We start from the raw sequence: 16,620 nt of genomic DNA on the forward strand, positions 1-16,620 counted from the left end.
TTTTTTTTTTTTTTGAGACAGAGTCTCGCTCTGCCGCCCAGGCTGGAGTGCAATGGCCCGGATCTCAGCTCACTGCAAGCCCCGCCTCCTGGGTTTACACCATTCTCCTGCCTCAGCCTCCCAAGTAGCTGGGACTACAGGCGCCCGTCCTGTCGCCCGGCTGGTTTTTTGTATTTTTTTTTTTTTTTAGTAGAGACGGGGTTTCACCGTGTTAGCCAGGATGGTCTCGATCTCCTGACCTCGTGATCCTCCCGTCTCGGCCTCACAAAGTGCTGGGATTACAGGCTTGAGCCACCGCGCCCGGCCTTTTGATTTCTTTAATTCGCCCTATTGCACCACTAGAACTTCTAGAACAGTGTTGAATAGGCAAGGAAAGAGGGATATCTTTTCTATATTACTGTTCAAAAGGGGGAAAGCATTCTGTATTTTACCATTAAGTGGGATGTTAGGTGATCCTCCCCACTCAGATAGTTCTTTATTAGATTGAGGAGATGCTCTCTACTGCTAGTTTGTTGAGAATTTGTAATCATGAATAGTTTTTAATCATGGATTTTGTCAAAGGCTTCTTTGACATCTATTTAGGGTAATATATGGTTTTTCTTTTACTTTTAATATGGTAATTCCCAGTGATTGATGTTTGAAAAACTGGCCTTGCTTGGTTGGAATAAACACTGCTTGATCATGATGTATTCCTCTTTTGCTTTTTGAAATAATTCATATAGGCTTGATATTTCTGCTTCCTTAAATGTTTTACGGAATCCATCTGTGAAGCCATCTAGGTTTGAGTTTTCTTTGTAAGAAAGTTTTGATAATGAATTTAATTTAATCTTTCTGAAGATATTGAGATTTTCTATTTCATCTTGTTAGTTTTGGTAACTTGTCTTTCAAGGAATTTAGTTCATCTAAGTTGTAAAATGTATCGGCATAAAGCTGTTCATTATCTTTCTTTATTACTATTTAAATGTCTTTAGTATCTGTGGTTATCCCCTCTTTCATTACTGAAATTGATCATTTTGTTTCATTTCTAAAGAGTTTTTTTTGAGACATCAATTTATTAATTATTGGTGAAGAACTTTTGGCTTTAATTTTTTTCAAATTCTTTTACTTATGTTATTGCTTTCCACTGTTTATTTTTTTCCTATTTCTGTCATTCTGCTTCCTTTTCCTGCTCTCACTCCCCTTTACTTTGAGTTTATTTAGCCCTTATTTTCTAGTTTTTTTTAAATGTGGAAACATAGGTTCTTAATTTTAAATATTCTTTCTCTAATGTAAGATTTTAAGTTACTGCTTTGGTAGCATTCCACAAATTTTGATGTATGTTTCTTATTCGTTTCAAAATATTTTGTTTCCCTCTTAATTTCTACTTTGAATGTTGAGTTATTTAGAAGTATATTAATTTCCAAATACTTGGATACTTTTCTGGATATTGTATTGCTATTGCTAACTTAATTCCTTTGTAGTCTTTGGAATTTCGATCTTTGGAATTGCCTGTGACTTATTTTATGGCCCAGCATCTGGTCTACCTTGGTGAACATTCCAGGGACACCTGAAAAGGAGTTTTACAAAGGTCAGGTCAGGATGACCAACAGTGCTGTTCGTACCTTCTGTGTTTTGTTTGTTTTTTTAATCTAGTTGTTATTCATATTGAAAGGGAATATTAAAACCTCAAACTATGATTGTATGTTTATCTCTCCCTACCAATCAGTGTTTGTTGCATGTGTTTGAAGCTGTTGTATTAGATGCGGTTTTGATTGTTACTGTTGCATGTGTTTGAAGCTGTTGTATTAGATGCGGNTTTGAAAAACTGGCCTTGCTTGGTTGGAATAAACACTGCTTGATCATGATGTATTCCTCTTTTGCTTTTTGAAATAATTCATATAGGCTTGATATTTCTGCTTCCTTAAATGTTTTACGGAATCCATCTGTGAAGCCATCTAGGTTTGAGTTTTCTTTGTAAGAAAGTTTTGATAATGAATTTAATTTAATCTTTCTGAAGATATTGAGATTTTCTATTTCATCTTGTTAGTTTTGGTAACTTGTCTTTCAAGGAATTTAGTTCATCTAAGTTGTAAAATGTATCGGCATAAAGCTGTTCATTATCTTTCTTTATTACTATTTAAATGTCTTTAGTATCTGTGGTTATCCCCTCTTTCATTACTGAAATTGATCATTTTTGTTTCATTTCTAAAGAGTTTTTTTTGAGACATCAATTTATTAATTATTGGTGAAGAACTTTTGGCTTTAATTTTTTTCAAATTCTTTTTACTTATGTTATTGCTTTCCACTGTTTATTTTTTTCCTATTTCTGTCATTCTGCTTCCTTTTCCTGCTCTCACTCCCCTTTACTTTGAGTTTATTTAGCCCTTATTTTTCTAGTTTTTTTTAAATGTGGAAACATAGGTTCTTAATTTTAAATATTCTTTCTCTAATGTAAGATTTTAAGTTACTGCTTTGGTAGCATTCCACAAATTTTGATGTATGTTTCTTATTCGTTTCAAAATATTTTGTTTCCCTCTTAATTTCTACTTTGAATGTTGAGTTATTTAGAAGTATATTAATTTCCAAATACTTGGATACTTTTCTGGATATTGTATTGCTATTGCTAACTTAATTCCTTTGTAGTCTTTGGAATTTCGATCTTTGGAATTGCCTGTGACTTATTTTATGGCCCAGCATCTGGTCTACCTTGGTGAACATTCCAGGGACACCTGAAAAGGAGTTTTACAAAGGTCAGGTCAGGATGACCAACAGTGCTGTTCGTACCTTCTGTGTTTTTGTTTGTTTTTTTAATCTAGTTGTTATTCATATTGAAAGGGAATATTAAAACCTCAAACTATGATTGTATGTTTATCTCTCCCTACCAATCAGTGTTTGTTGCATGTGTTTGAAGCTGTTGTATTAGATGCGGTTTTGATTGTTACTGTTGCATGTGTTTGAAGCTGTTGTATTAGATGCGGTTTTGATTGTTACTGTTGCATGTGTTTGAAGCTGTTGTATTAGATGCATCAGTTTTGATTGTTACGTCTTTCTGATGAATTTGACCATTCGTAATTATAAACTCTCCTGCCAAATTGCTTTGTGGTATCACTTCCCCTTCAGATTGAAGAACTTCTTTCAGCATTTCTTGTCGTACAGATTTGTTTGCAATGAACTTTTTTTTTTAACTTGAAAATGCCTTTTACAACTTTAATTTTGGACTTTTTTTCTTTCAGTACTTTGAAGAACTATATATCTTTAGATAAATCTGTTTCTATAACTATATTGATCTATAATCATGTTCACTGACTGTTTCTTCTTCTACCTACTGTGCAGCCTAATCAGTGTAGTTTTCATTTCAGATAGTATACCTTTCAGTTCTAGAATTTGCATTGCATTTCTTTTTAAAAAATAATTTTATAATTTTAATTCCTCTGTTTAGAATAGCCACCTGTTTATTCATTATGATTACATATATTTTAATAACATTTGTTATAGACTCTTTTAAGTTCTTATCTACTAATTCTTCTGTCTGGTTCATCTTGGAGTCCGTTTCGGTTATCTGCTTATTTGCTTATAAAGAGATAGGAAAAAATCCAAGTGTGTTTCCTACTTTCTACTTTCACACAGCCACTAACTCAGTACACAGTCCTGATACCAGGTGTGCGTGAAGTTTTCCCCACACACCAAGCAAGCAGCTCTCCAGCAGACACCAGCTAGAGATCCTCTAACTCAGTTCAGTCCTGACATGATCATGTCAGATCCACAGCTTGAGGATCGGGGATATAAAATTGATCAAACATGTGTTTTCAAAGAAGAAACAGACAAAATACCTAAAATTTAACACAGTGAATGTTAAAATTATATAGTAGAAGTTTAATAGAAGGAGGGATCAGGGAGACTAAACTAACATTTGAGCATGACTTGAAATATTAGTACAGATTTAATAAACTTAGAGATTTCTCTTTAGTGGAAAGAGGGTGAATGACATGAATACAAGCACGTGGCAGGTTCATAAGAGGTGAATGGGCTCATGTGGGGAATGTCAGAGGAGAGGAATGGTGGAGATGAAGTAGGCAGTGTTGACGAGTCCAGCTGTGACAGGCTTTGAACCGATGTGGAGGAGGTTGCGGGCTGTGCAGACCACAAAACAGTGGATTTCATAGAAGATTACTTTAAAGGTAGGGAGGATATTGATTAACTCCACATTTTAGAGAACTAACTGGCATTTGCTGAGGGTGGAATGCAGTGGAGAGATAATGGGGCAGAGTTACCAGCTATACGTCTGTTGTAGCATTGAGGGGAGAAGACGAAGGTCTTAAGTGGGAGAGCAACAGGAGGGAACAGTAGGATTGAGAGAAATAGTTGATTTTTGATTCAGACAAAAGATACTGAGTATTTGATTCAGGTGGTGCCAGAGGCCAGGAGAGGAACTCAAGGTAACTTTGAGTTGTCTCATCGGGTTTATTGGATGAATGATAATGTTTTTCTGGACTTCCTTTTTTGTTGTTTCACCATTTTATTTGTATTAAATAAGTTATGTAGGCATGATTGATTAAATCTTGTTGGATTGAACTTAATCTCCAGCCCCACCTCTCCACAGGAGGTTGGTTTGCTGGTGCTTTGCTCAAAACCCTAACCCTCTAATCCCATGGTCTTTCTGGAATGGCCAGTCCTGCTGTTGATTCATCTTGTTGGCCTATACTATGGTGTGGTTTGAGAGGATCATGAGTAACAAAGACACTCCTATTGCCGGGAAAACACCAAAGATTTAAGACTCTCGCTCCCAGAAACCAGGAACAGAGGTCAAATACTCTATTATATAACATACCCCAGACTCATTCCGCTGTCTCCTGCCATCCACTGCAACATTTCCAGATTCTTCTAATCTGCCATTTCTTGCTGGTTGGTTTTAGACATTAGCTGTCAGCCTCCCATTACATGAGATAAAAGGTGGTCACTCCCTGGGTTACCTGTCTCTCCTGCCCCCAAACACACATCCATCTTTTGTGCCTTATTTCAATTTTGTTTAATCTGGTGGTCAGTTACTACATTACTATATAGGTCATGTTTCTTTGGACCTTTTTGAAAATTTCAAGAGCTTTTATTCTTGGATTGATGTATTTTCATGGCATCTAGTTCTTTTAGGGGTGAAAAAATTGTAGATATTAATTTAAGATCAAACTTTAGAATGATTTTGAAGTTTTTTTTTCCCCCTGTGCCTGCTGTCGTTAGTTTGCTAGGGCTGCTGTAACAAAGTATGCTAGACCAAGTGGCTTAAACAACATACATTTATTTTCTCACCCTTTTGGAAGCTAGGAGTCTGAGATGAGGGAGTCAACGGGGTTGTTTTCTTTTGAGGGCCGTGAGGGAGTGATCTGTTTTAGGGCCTCTCTCCTTGGCTTGTAGACAGCGTCTTCTCCCGAGTCTTCGTATATCCTTCCCTCTGTGTGTGTCTGTCCAAATTCTTCTAATAAGGACACCAGTCACACTGGATTCGGACCCACCCATGGGGCCTCATTTCACCTTGATCGCCTCTTTAGAGACCCCCTTTTTAAATACAGCCACATTCTGGGGTACTGGGGCTAGGTTTAAAATAGGAAATTTGGCTGTGGCGGAGTGAGGTGGGTGGGCATAATTCAGGCCATACAAGATCTGCAATATGTTTGTTCTGTGTTTTTTCTTGTTTGTCTTTCTTCCATCTTTGTCTTACAGATCTTTCTTCATTGCCTTTGGCTGTCCAGTGTTGGGGGTCAGGAAACGGGACCTAAAATACGTTGCTGTGACATCCTGCACGAAGGAAGCAGCCTCGAGCCCTCCCCGCAGCCCTCCTGTCTCTCCCAAAGCGCAGGGTGAGGCTGTGCATCTGAAGCCCCCTTACCTGCGGAGAAGCTAGACTGACTGACACATTTGCCTTCAGTTTCCTCCCTGAAATTTCATTAATCAGAGAAGATTAAAACTCACATCATAGAAAAAGAGACTGAAAATCAAACACTGCACCTGGAGCCCAGATGGACTTTGTTCTCAGGTCCTATTTAATTCTCATAATTATTTATTAACTACCATCTGAGCATTGAACCCATTTATTCCCCCTAAAAATTATTTACTGCCCCTCCAAATGGCCACATTTCGCCCCTCCTCCCTTTCCCTTTGAAGAAGGGTCTGTAAGCATCTGGGCCGCACCGGTTTGATAGGTGACCATGCTCCTGCGAGTCCCCAGTGCTTATGCACATTGAAGAAACGTGTCTGCCCTTTGCTCCTGGTAACCAGCCTCATTCATCTCCAGCAACCCGTTAGAGGGCAGAGGGGAAGCTTTTGCTCACGGCCTCTATAGCCCCCATGATTTAGAGTGAGGCTGTTAACAGCTGATTTGATTGAGTTTGTGGGGGCAGTTTACAGTGAGTGGCTTTTCCGTCAGGTGGTAGGAAGACAAGCGGCCCTTCCCTTTTTGCAGGGAAGACACTCAGGTGTCAGGATCTTTGGGTCTTACCTTCCTAGGACTCTTCAGTTTCTGCAGAGAATAATGCTTCAGTTGTGTGGACAGGATGGGAGTGGCAGGAGGGGCTTACACACCTCACAGTGGCGAGGGCAGGAGAAGGGAGGCAGCCCGAGGAGTCCCACGGCTTGCTGCACAGGTTCACCCCAAATCCCTGGTCAGCCTGCCCCCAATTTCCCACACCTCCGCTGTGCTGGGGGTCTCTAAGTCCTGGTGCTCTTGCTTGGTTTCTTAAAAGACTAAACTTCTGTTCTCCTGACTGTGAAGGATGGAGGCAGGGGCCAGGGAGTCTCACTTTTTAGTCCATAAAGATACAGGTCACCAGCAAGTCTCACTGTTCTGCTCTGAGTCTCACCCCACCTTCTGGGGCATCTGAAGCCCTGAGCACTTGAGTTCTCAGGGGTGTATTAGTAAAATATTATTATTATTATTATTATTATTATTATTATTATTATTATTATTTGAGACGGAGTCTCAGTCACCCAGGCTAGGGTGCAGTGGTACGATCTCGGCTCACTGCAACCTCCGCCTCCCAGGTTCAAGCAGTTCTCCTGCCTCAGCCTCCTGAGTAGCTGGGATTACAGCCATGCACCACCACGCCCGGTTAATTTTTGTATTTTTAGTAAAGACGGGGTTTCACCGCATTGGTCAGGCTGGTCTCGAACTCCTGACCTCGTGATCCGCCCTCCTTGGCCTCCCGAAGTGCTGGGATTACAGGCGTGAGCCACGGCGCCCAGCAAAATTTCATTATTTATTACTTGCCTCCTGTATGCCAGCTACTGTGCTTTCCAAGGATTATCCTATACATTCTTTACAATAACCTTATGAAATGCTTTCTGTTACCAGCTCCATTTTGCATATAAGAGGAGGGAGATTTAGAACAGATTTAGTAAATGGGAGCAACAGTACTTGAACACAAGTCTACCTGGTCTCAGAAATTACACTTTTCCCTCCTCTGTTATGCTTACAACAGTTAGCAAATTAATGGTTCTGCCTGTATCTACATTCTAGGTTTTGTAGCAATGTCAGTATATTGCATTGATTTGAGCATATTAAAAAACAGTTGCACACCATATAAATACAAAAGTAAAGTGAAATCCAGTACACCTATGGGAATGTAAATGTGTTTTTCTTTTTATGAGTATAGTTCTCCTTTAAACAGCCCTGGGGATAGAACAGGAGAACAGTTCCTAGTATCAATTTAGGATTCAGCAGAGGTAGTCATGGAGCTACATAGTGACATCAGTTTCTCTCTGCCCCTGTGCTGGAAGGTTTTAGAACCCAGGGCTTAGCTTTCTGTTATTCTCACGTCTTTCTTGCAATACTAACCAGAGTGTCCTTAGGAACTTAATGTTCAGTAGATGTTGGCTGATTAGCTAAATGACCCCTAAAAACTTCAAAACTCTGTGTTTAAGAATACTTTTTATATTTTGGTACTGACTGTCTAGCATTCTTCTATTTTTAGTCAGTGCTTGTCTCAGTTGGCTCTAATCCTTTTCTCTTTCTCTTTTAACAGATTACTTCTGTAACAGGATCACCAGTTTGCTCCGCAAGGCACGATGTCTCGATCACGACAACCCCCGCTTGTGACCGGCATCTCTCCAAATGAAGGGATACCATGGACAAAGGTCACAATCAGGGGAGAAAACCTGGGGACTGGCCCCACTGACCTCATAGGTAAGGGCAGCGGCCCTGCGACGCGCCTGCTAGTCGGATTTTTATGTGGACGACGGAGACAAGATACGTAATTTTCCAATAGTGAAGGTGATAGGACAGACATCTTTGTGATCTCCACAGAATGCTCCAGAAAGAAGAACGAATTACCTGGCTTTCTGACATTGGTGTGAAAATCATTATTTTGTCAAATCTTGCCTTATATTGTCTTTCACATCCTTCAGAAGGTTTCCCAGCGCTGAGATTTGCCTCCGAATTTTCCACAGCTTTGATGCCTTGATGGCCAAAAGAGCTGCTTTTACATTTTTGCTCTCATTAGTTTTCCTTCCCTTGTCTGATTTGTCTGTTACTTCTCAGGGGCTCTGTGAATTACACCTTTTCTGTTCCTTATTGCTCTTCAAAGCAAGTCTCAGCCCCGTCTCCCGGTGACACGGGCAGCAGTTGGCGCTCTCCACTCCGCCTGGCGGGCATGTGTCCTCGTCGTGATCTGTGGATCCTGTCGGGAGCAAGCCAAAGCTTACTTTTTAGGCTCAGTTTATGGTTTTTATCTTTTCTAGCGGAGTCGAAGCTCAAGGTCATGAATGGTTAGAACACCACACAGCCAGTCGGTGTGGTGTAAATATTTTTGGATGTTGGCTTGCATGGCACCCTTCCCCTTTCCATGATGTGGAGGCCTTTACTGATGGCCTGTTCTTGAAGCACTCAGGTCTGCCAGTGCTTCTCAGCCCTGGCTTTTCTGAATCTCCCTAGAACTTTAAAAGGAAATTATTTGGCCTATTAAGTTTCAGTCTCTAAAGATGGAGCCTAAACATTATTTTTTAAAATATACATGGGTATTAGGGACAGCCAGGGTAGAGAGTTTTAAATACAATTTTATGGCCAGTTATGGTTACCTGGCTGTGAACTGCTCAGGTGGGTATACAGATGCATTCCGAACGAGGAAGGCAAAGACCTCTCTATGTGCTACGGAATGTATCTTCTGGCTTCCCATATAGATTTCTTCTAGACTCAGACATTAATCTTTTCTGCACTGATGACAGACTTGGTGGTAAGGTCCTGAAAGCATGAGTTGGAACTTGCTTTTCCTGCATTATGACTGCTGGTTGATACATTGGTTTTTGGCCATCCAAAAAACTCTTTAAACAGTGAACGAGAGCTCAGCACTGTGTGGAGTGACTGAGTTTTGCACTGCCTAGCCAATTCTTTTTGTTGATGGTATGTCTCATGTGATATTGTTTTCTCTAACTGTGACCAGCATCTCTCCAAATGAAGGGATACCATGGACAGAGGTCACAATCAGGGGAGAAAACCTGGGTAGTTTTTGATTGTTTAGTAAACATCACTTCAATTTATTCCTGCAAAAGTAGTCTTATCTAATCCTATGCCTTGGTTTTTGATAAAGCTCATTCCAGATGTTTCTTTACCTAAGTGGAAAAATCCCCAGGATGTTTGGAAATCTACTCACACAGGTGGGGGTTCTGTCCAGGATTTTTGCTGGCAGTCATTGTGAGCTCCAGACATGACAATGGTCTAGGTAAATTTTAATCTGGTTTTAGCTTCAGGCAATGCAGTTCTTATTTGACTAAGCGTGTATTACTTTTCTTTTTGTTATTTTTCGTTTTGAGATGGAGTCTTGCTCTGTCACCAGGCTAGAGTGCAGTGGTGTGATCTTGGCTGACTGCAACCTCCGCCTCCTGGGTTCAAGCGATTCTCCTGCCTCAGCCTCCTGAGCAGCTGGGACTACAGGCGCCGCCACCACACCCAGCTAATTTTTGTATTTTTAGTAGAGTTGGGATTTTACCATGTTGACCAGGATGGTCACAATCTCTTGACCTAGTGATCTGCCTGCCTTGGCCTCCCAAAGTGCTGGGATTACAGGCATGCACCACCTTGCCTGACCCATGTATTACTTTTCTAAACCATGCTGGTTCAGCTTTCAACCTGCCTTATATATTGCCAAGAAACCATCTTTTAAAAAAGCAAACTTAACCTGCTAAAGAATTTAAGTGTTTTTAGCTCAGATGATATCTACACTAGCCAGGCAAAGCACTATAAAAAGTACTTTACTTGGGATTCTATGAGTTACTTTTTTTTTTCTAAAAGGTGCTGTTATATTTCATGAAGCAGATTTCTTGCATAACTTAGGAAAAATGTGCTTAAGAAATCAAGAAATAGGTCTTGTGATCTTTTGTCATAACATTTAAAATGATCTACTTGGATCTATGTTTAAATTATTTACTGATTATTCATTGTTTTGGAGTAAAAATGCATAACAGATATTAAATCAGAGGAATCGTGAAAGCAACTGAGACCCAATGAATAAACTATTGTTCTAGGGGCACTTCTGTGCCCATGTGGACCTTCATGCATATCATTCAGGTTTGCTCATGTGAACGTTTTTTGATACTTTATATCTGAAGTTTGCTCTTATTCCTCAGTTTTAATCATAAGGTAGTTCTCTAGCAAGGAAATTTCATTAGGGATGACTTTTTTCTTTTAATGAAGATACTATTTGTATTTTTACATTGCTCCCTGACATTAATTGTTGGGTTATTCTTCATTCTGAAGTGAGTTAATGTTTAAAAATCACAAAAGTCTGATATTAAAATACTTAAAAATATTAAGTTGTCTGTTGACCTGGAATGATACCAAAATATCTCCTGTCGAGAATTAAGCAGGTTACAAATTAAAACATTTGTTTAAAAAACATATAAACTGGTTTGTATATGCACAAAATCACTTGAGCAAGTAAACGTTGACATGTTAGCAGTATTTCTCTTGCAAGGTGGAGTTTGGAGAGGCTTTCAGTCTCTTAAGTTATTTAAGTTTTTCGTAACAAATTATTAGAAAAAATATCACAGACATACCATCCAATTATTTTGAAAACAATAATTTTGAATACTGAATACATTTAAAAACGTGTTACTGTAATTAAAATATACCAATAGAAACCATAGTCCCAAAGAAACCATTAAATGCCATTATTAGAAAAACAAAGTTGCAGACCTTAGTGAATTACAGGTATTTTAGAGAAACCCCTAAAATTCGTTATTTCAAGCAATGTATCTTTAAAGCATAGCTGCTTTTATCCCTCTGTGGTTTAACAGCCTTTACTAAATAGTTCTTTATGTCGGAACAAAAGATGGTTTGACTTTGTCCCTCCATTTTAAAAGTCAGATTTGGCATTACTTGAGGTATTTCTGGTATCTGAAGAAAAGCCAAAAGGAAACGTTGCAGTTGCTAAACCTTACTGCTGAGCATTATTGAAAATTAAATAATGAGAAAAGAAAGTGTGAAGTGTCTGCGGGGCGTGGTGGCTCCCGCCTGTCATCCCAGCACTTTGGGAGGCCCAGGCAGGTGGATCACTTGAGGGCAGGAGTTCGAGACCAGCCTGACCAACATGACGAAACCATGTCTCAAAAAAAATACAAAAACAAAAACACAACAAAACAAAAAACTAGCCAGTCGTGGTGGTGGCGCTTACCTGTAGTCCCAGCTCCTTGGGAGGCTAAGGCTGGACAATGGCTTGAGCGTGGGAGGTAGAGGTTGCATTGAGCCAAGATCACTCCACTGCATTCCAGCCTGGGCAACAGAGCAAGACCCTGTCTCAAAAAAAAGAGAAAACGTTAAGTGTCTGTGTCTGTGCTACATACATTCTGGTTTCTTCTCTCCATAAATATTAATTCCATTGGTCTCTGCTTTGTGGAAATGGAAAATCTAAAGGAAGTAAGTTGGAAGGCTGGCTGGCCCCTGTGGTGCCGTGCTGGTACCCCCCGGGGTGTAAGTTGGAAGGCTGGCTGGTCCTGTGGTGCCGTGTTGGTATCCACCCAGGGTGTAAGTTGGAAGGCTGGCTGGTCCTGTGGTGCCGTGCTGGTATCCACCCAGGGTGTAAGTTGGAAGGCTGGCTGACCCCTGTGGTGCCGTGCTGGTACCCGCCCCAGGGTGTAAGTTGGAAGGCTGGCTGGTCCCTGTGGTGCCGTGCTGGTATCCATCTGGGGTGTAAGTTGGAAGGCTGGCTGGTCCCTGTGGTGCCGTGCTGGTATCCATCCGGGGTGTGTGCCTTATTCACTCCGTCTTTCGGTGCCTCTCGGTTTGGTTATTACCTAAATTTTATTTCACATGGTATGAGGGAGGTGACATCATGAGTTGACCTTTTGGGAGTGGAGGCTCTGTAAGAGCAGAACGTAGTGTAGCGACAGTTTCGTTAGGAAAACACCAGGGCGGGAGGAACTAGCATGCTAGCAGCTGATACACCGACGTAACAGTGAGATAGTAATCCAGTAATGCCTGAGCACACTTCACTAGATTACCATACTCTTGGTTATGCTTAAATAAAAAACCTACTTGAGTTCATTCTGTAATACTGTGTGTAAGTGAACACTAGAAAAAGTATGTGAAGTTTTTTCAGGAAGATGGGTGAATATAGAATGTTTTTAGAAAATGATACATAAATTTATTAATATACTTTAAAATTCTACGTTAATAACTGAGACTTCAAATAATAGCAATAGTTTCCATTTTATTACTTCTGAAAGCATTTTAAGATTCTCGTAATCTAAGTAATCTGGAATGCCTAGAACATAGTTACTGTGATTGTTCATTTTCTAATTCTACTAATGTTTGAAGAAACTTAAATGTAGCCTAAAATAAGTCTTAAATATTAGAGGAAAAAAACAGATAAGAGGAAAAATCAATAGAAATAACAGTATACCCAAATAATATTGGGTATATTCAATAATAAATGTAATTATTGAATAAGAAAATTATTGCTAGATTTAAAAAACGTAATCTACATGATTAAGGTCTTATTGTTCTTGTCTTTGGATTTTTTAATGCACATGTGTTTATTTTCAGGCTTGACAATTTGTGGACATAATTGCCTCCTGACGGCAGAATGGATGTCTGCAAGTAAAATAGTATGTCGAGTGGGACAAGCCAAAAATGACAAAGGAGACATTATTGTCACCACTAAGTCAGGTGGCAGAGGAACCTCAACAGTCTCTTTCAAGCTTCTGAAACCTGAGAAAATAGGTAAAGTCTCTCATGGGTTTATTCTAAAGAAGAAAGTAAACGTGAGTTTGTCTTTTAAGATGTAAAACTGGTGGATTTGTGTAAAACTTACCTACGTGCATATCTCAACTTAGATTTAGTTTATGTTTATTTTGACAGGAGTGGAATGTTGGTTAGTATCTGTATTACTTTCGGGAAGGCAGTGTGCTGAAATAACAGTCAGTGAAGCCTAAGGATGACGATCGTATGAGAACTGCTTTTCTGAGTTCTTCACATCTGTTCGTTCATTTGATGCACTGGTTTTGGTTCCTTGATCTTGAATATAATGACATTGCTTTAAAACTCTGAAACAAGGTTTGAGGTGGAAAATCCTGATTTGTCCAGATTAGTCATAATGTATCTAAACAACATTCCCTTTTCCTTCATTTTATCCATCCTTCAAGGCCCAGATGATACATTTCCTGGCTTGGCTGCTTCTAACCCCACGTGAGTGATACTCACTCTTCTTTGAACCACATAGCACTTGACGTTTTCCTTCTTTATGCGCTGACCACTTGCTGCCTTCTGTTAGCAGTGTTAGGAACTGGGTCTGAGAAGTCATGCTCTTCGAATTCTAACCTGGACTGTCTTGCCATGACTAAGTTTGTAACTTTAATGCCTTGTTTCTCCATGAGCGAAAGTGGAATGATACTGGCTACCTCATAGGATTAGCTGAGTTAGAACACAAATGTCAAGTGCTTAGCCTAGTCCCTTACCCAACAAATTAATAGTTTCTAATCATCTTCCTTGTAGCTATTTCTGTGCATGTCTCTTTCCCTTTTTAGAATAAGAGTAATGTCAGATTCATCTTTGTGGTCCTGTAATGTCTTGCACATGGTCAGCATTTGATAAATAGTTGTATAATGTGGGAATATCTGAGGCATAATTAAACCCAGCCAGTACTTCTCTTTATGAAGAAAATAAATAATTTTGCAAAATTTTTTTTTTAATCTTAGAGCATAGAGGCTTTCTGCAGCATTGTTCTCCACAAATTCCTAGATTATTTTTATAAATAAAAATTCAAGGAATTTCAGGGAAAATTCAGAGTGGACTTTATGTATGTACATGTACGTGCATGTGTACATATATACATATATAACATTTCCATTTTGTTTACTTTAGTTTCTTCAAAACTAACCTGTGAAACTAAAGCAGGAACTTGTTATACAGTTTTCTAGAGGAACTTAAACATTTTGATAAAAATCTAGTATCTTATAATCTACATAGCAGGTAAAGAAAACTTAGGTAAAAATGGTAATTTTATTATTCTAGAACACTCAGCTCAGGAACTGGCACATAGTAGGCTTAGTAAAGGTTTCTTTTTTTGTTTTTTGTTTTGTGACAAAGTCTTGCTCTGTTGCCCAGGCTGGAGTGCATTGGCAAGATCTTGATCTCGGCTCACTGCAACCTCCGCCTCCCAGGTTCCAGTGATTCTCCTGCCTCAGCCTCTGTAGTAGCTGGGATTATAGGTGTGCGCCACCACGCCCAGCTAATTTTTGTATATTTAGTAGAGACAGAGTTTCACCATGTTGGTCAGGCTGGTCTTGAATTCATGACCTTGTGATTTGCCCACCTCGACCTACCAAAGTGCTGGGATTACAGGTGTGAGCCACTGCGCCTGGCCAGTAAAGCTTTCTTGAACTGAACTCAAGAGTGCCTGGACTCGAGCAGAACCTCTGACAAAGCCCCTGTTGCATGCTGGCAGAACCACGAGTGCTGAGAGAATGAGTGGGTTCATAGCCTTGCCGCTACAGGTTGCCTGGTATTCAGACAGCCTTCTCCCATGAAGCTTTCTGACCCTCGCCTGGGGAGGCGGGCATGCTTTGTCTGTGCTCCCTGGCACTTGGTTCTTTTTCTCTTGCAGCCCAGGGCCCTGGAGGCCTAGCGGGTAAGACCTGTGCTAGGTTGAATGAGATAAGGAGTTCAGTCCTGTAAAGGAAGATGCTGTTTTTAGAGCTTATGTTGTCTTGTTCACAGGGTCCACACCCAGTCAGTTTTCCCTGAGTAACCTGGTCATTTCCATTATACAAGCCATGCATTCCTTGAAAGGTGTTTGATATTTTATTGAATTTGCCAAATTGATTTCAGCCTAAATGGAAAAAAAAGACCTGCTGTTTCTACCATCTAGGACATTTCCAGCACTGGTAACAGTAAAAAGAATGAGAAATAGCAAGTAGCATATTATTTTTGCATAACTATTCTTGAAAACATGCCAGTGTTTGTAGAGGAAAAGAAAATAAAAGATGTTTCTTGAGAGCTTTCAAGAACCATTTAAAAAACATTTGGTTTTCATTTGTAGTGAAATGTCCTTAGGTAGCTTATGGAACCCAGAAGCAGAAACTCACAGTATTAAATATGAAATCATATATGCATAATGGTTTTTTGGCATTTGTCATGAACCAGAAGCTTGCCACTGAGCGAACATTGAACTCAAATGTTTTGTGCTTGGGTGTCTCCCAGACGTTTTCCAAGAGTTTACATGATTTCAGAATATTCTCTTGAATAAGCAGATATTATAGGTCATATTTCATCTAACTTTCTGAATTTTTGTGCAGATTTAATTAGCTACATTTAACAATGTTTAATTGTAGTGTTTATTATTTGTAAAATGTTTGTTATTGCAAACCTTTTTCTAAGCAGCTTAATTTGTCTTCTCTGTTCTCATGTACAATGAAACCATAAGCCAAGAGGTGTTATTTTGCCTTTTATAGTTTTTTTAGTGCTTATAATTAAACTAGTAGTCATTTTTAAAAAATTTAGCTGTTATGTCCTCAAATCTCTTAAAAATTATCCAACAGGCATTTTGTATTAGGTCTTTAAGAAGTAAGGCAATAGGCCAGACTTAGAAGGTGCCTGGGGTTGCCTTCATTTTATTAAGCATATGCTCCTCATTTCTGTAGGCATTTTGGATCAGTCTGCTGTGTGGGTTGATGAAATGAATTATTATGATATGCGTACTGACAGGAACAAAGGAATTCCGCCCTTGTCCTTACGTCCTGCTAACCCGCTTGGCATTGAGATTGAAAAGTGAGTACCATCTTGCTTTCAGTCTTCTTTATTTTTCAGTTCCTGAAAAGTTTTATATACTTACAGGAAAGGGACTCAAACTCCAGAAACATCCCAGGAAGCACAATGGAAGACGTCTCAGTTGTTTGGAGATGGGTGTTATTTATGAGGTCTGTTTAGCTTTGCTGCAAGTAAACTTTGCAATTAGTTAAAACTTCTGGCTAAAACTACTTTTACGTCTTTGGTGTTTTGATTTTGCATTTTGTGAAAAAGAAAAGTCTTTAGTATGTTATCTAGAGATAGTTAAGTTTAAATAGGTAGATGGCACCTGAAGTCAAAATAGAATACATAATCTACTGTTTTCTTGATTTTTCTAGAGGTATTTTAGAATAGCCAGGTCTAATCTGGTCTTTAATTCT

At 39.4% G+C, this 16,620-nt stretch overlaps 1 protein-coding gene across 6 annotated transcripts in view; it reads left to right on the top strand.

Annotated features, from left to right (window-relative positions):
• Nucleotides 1-16,620, top strand: part of EXOC2 (exocyst complex component 2) — a 164,945-nt gene that overhangs the window by 46,962 nt on the left and 101,363 nt on the right. For 4 of the 6 annotated variants that reach the window (XM_017850353.1, XM_017850349.1, XM_017850348.1 and 1 more), the window contains 4 exons: nucleotides 5,692-5,828; nucleotides 7,989-8,149; nucleotides 13,001-13,177; nucleotides 16,096-16,222. In XM_017850353.1, coding sequence (XP_017705842.1) covers nucleotides 8,032-8,149; nucleotides 13,001-13,177; nucleotides 16,096-16,222 — 422 coding nt within the window. In that variant the 5' untranslated portion in view covers nucleotides 5,692-5,828; nucleotides 7,989-8,031. Of the gene's footprint in view, nucleotides 1-5,691; nucleotides 6,005-7,988; nucleotides 8,150-13,000; nucleotides 13,178-16,095; nucleotides 16,223-16,620 lie in introns of all 6 variants that reach the window. The other 2 variants (XM_017850351.1, XM_017850352.1) reach the window with 2 other exon arrangements.

This window comes from Rhinopithecus bieti, unplaced genomic scaffold (assembly GCF_001698545.2).
Source record: "Rhinopithecus bieti isolate Rb0 unplaced genomic scaffold, ASM169854v2 scaffold_32012, whole genome shotgun sequence".
NCBI lineage: Eukaryota > Metazoa > Chordata > Mammalia > Primates > Cercopithecidae > Rhinopithecus > Rhinopithecus bieti.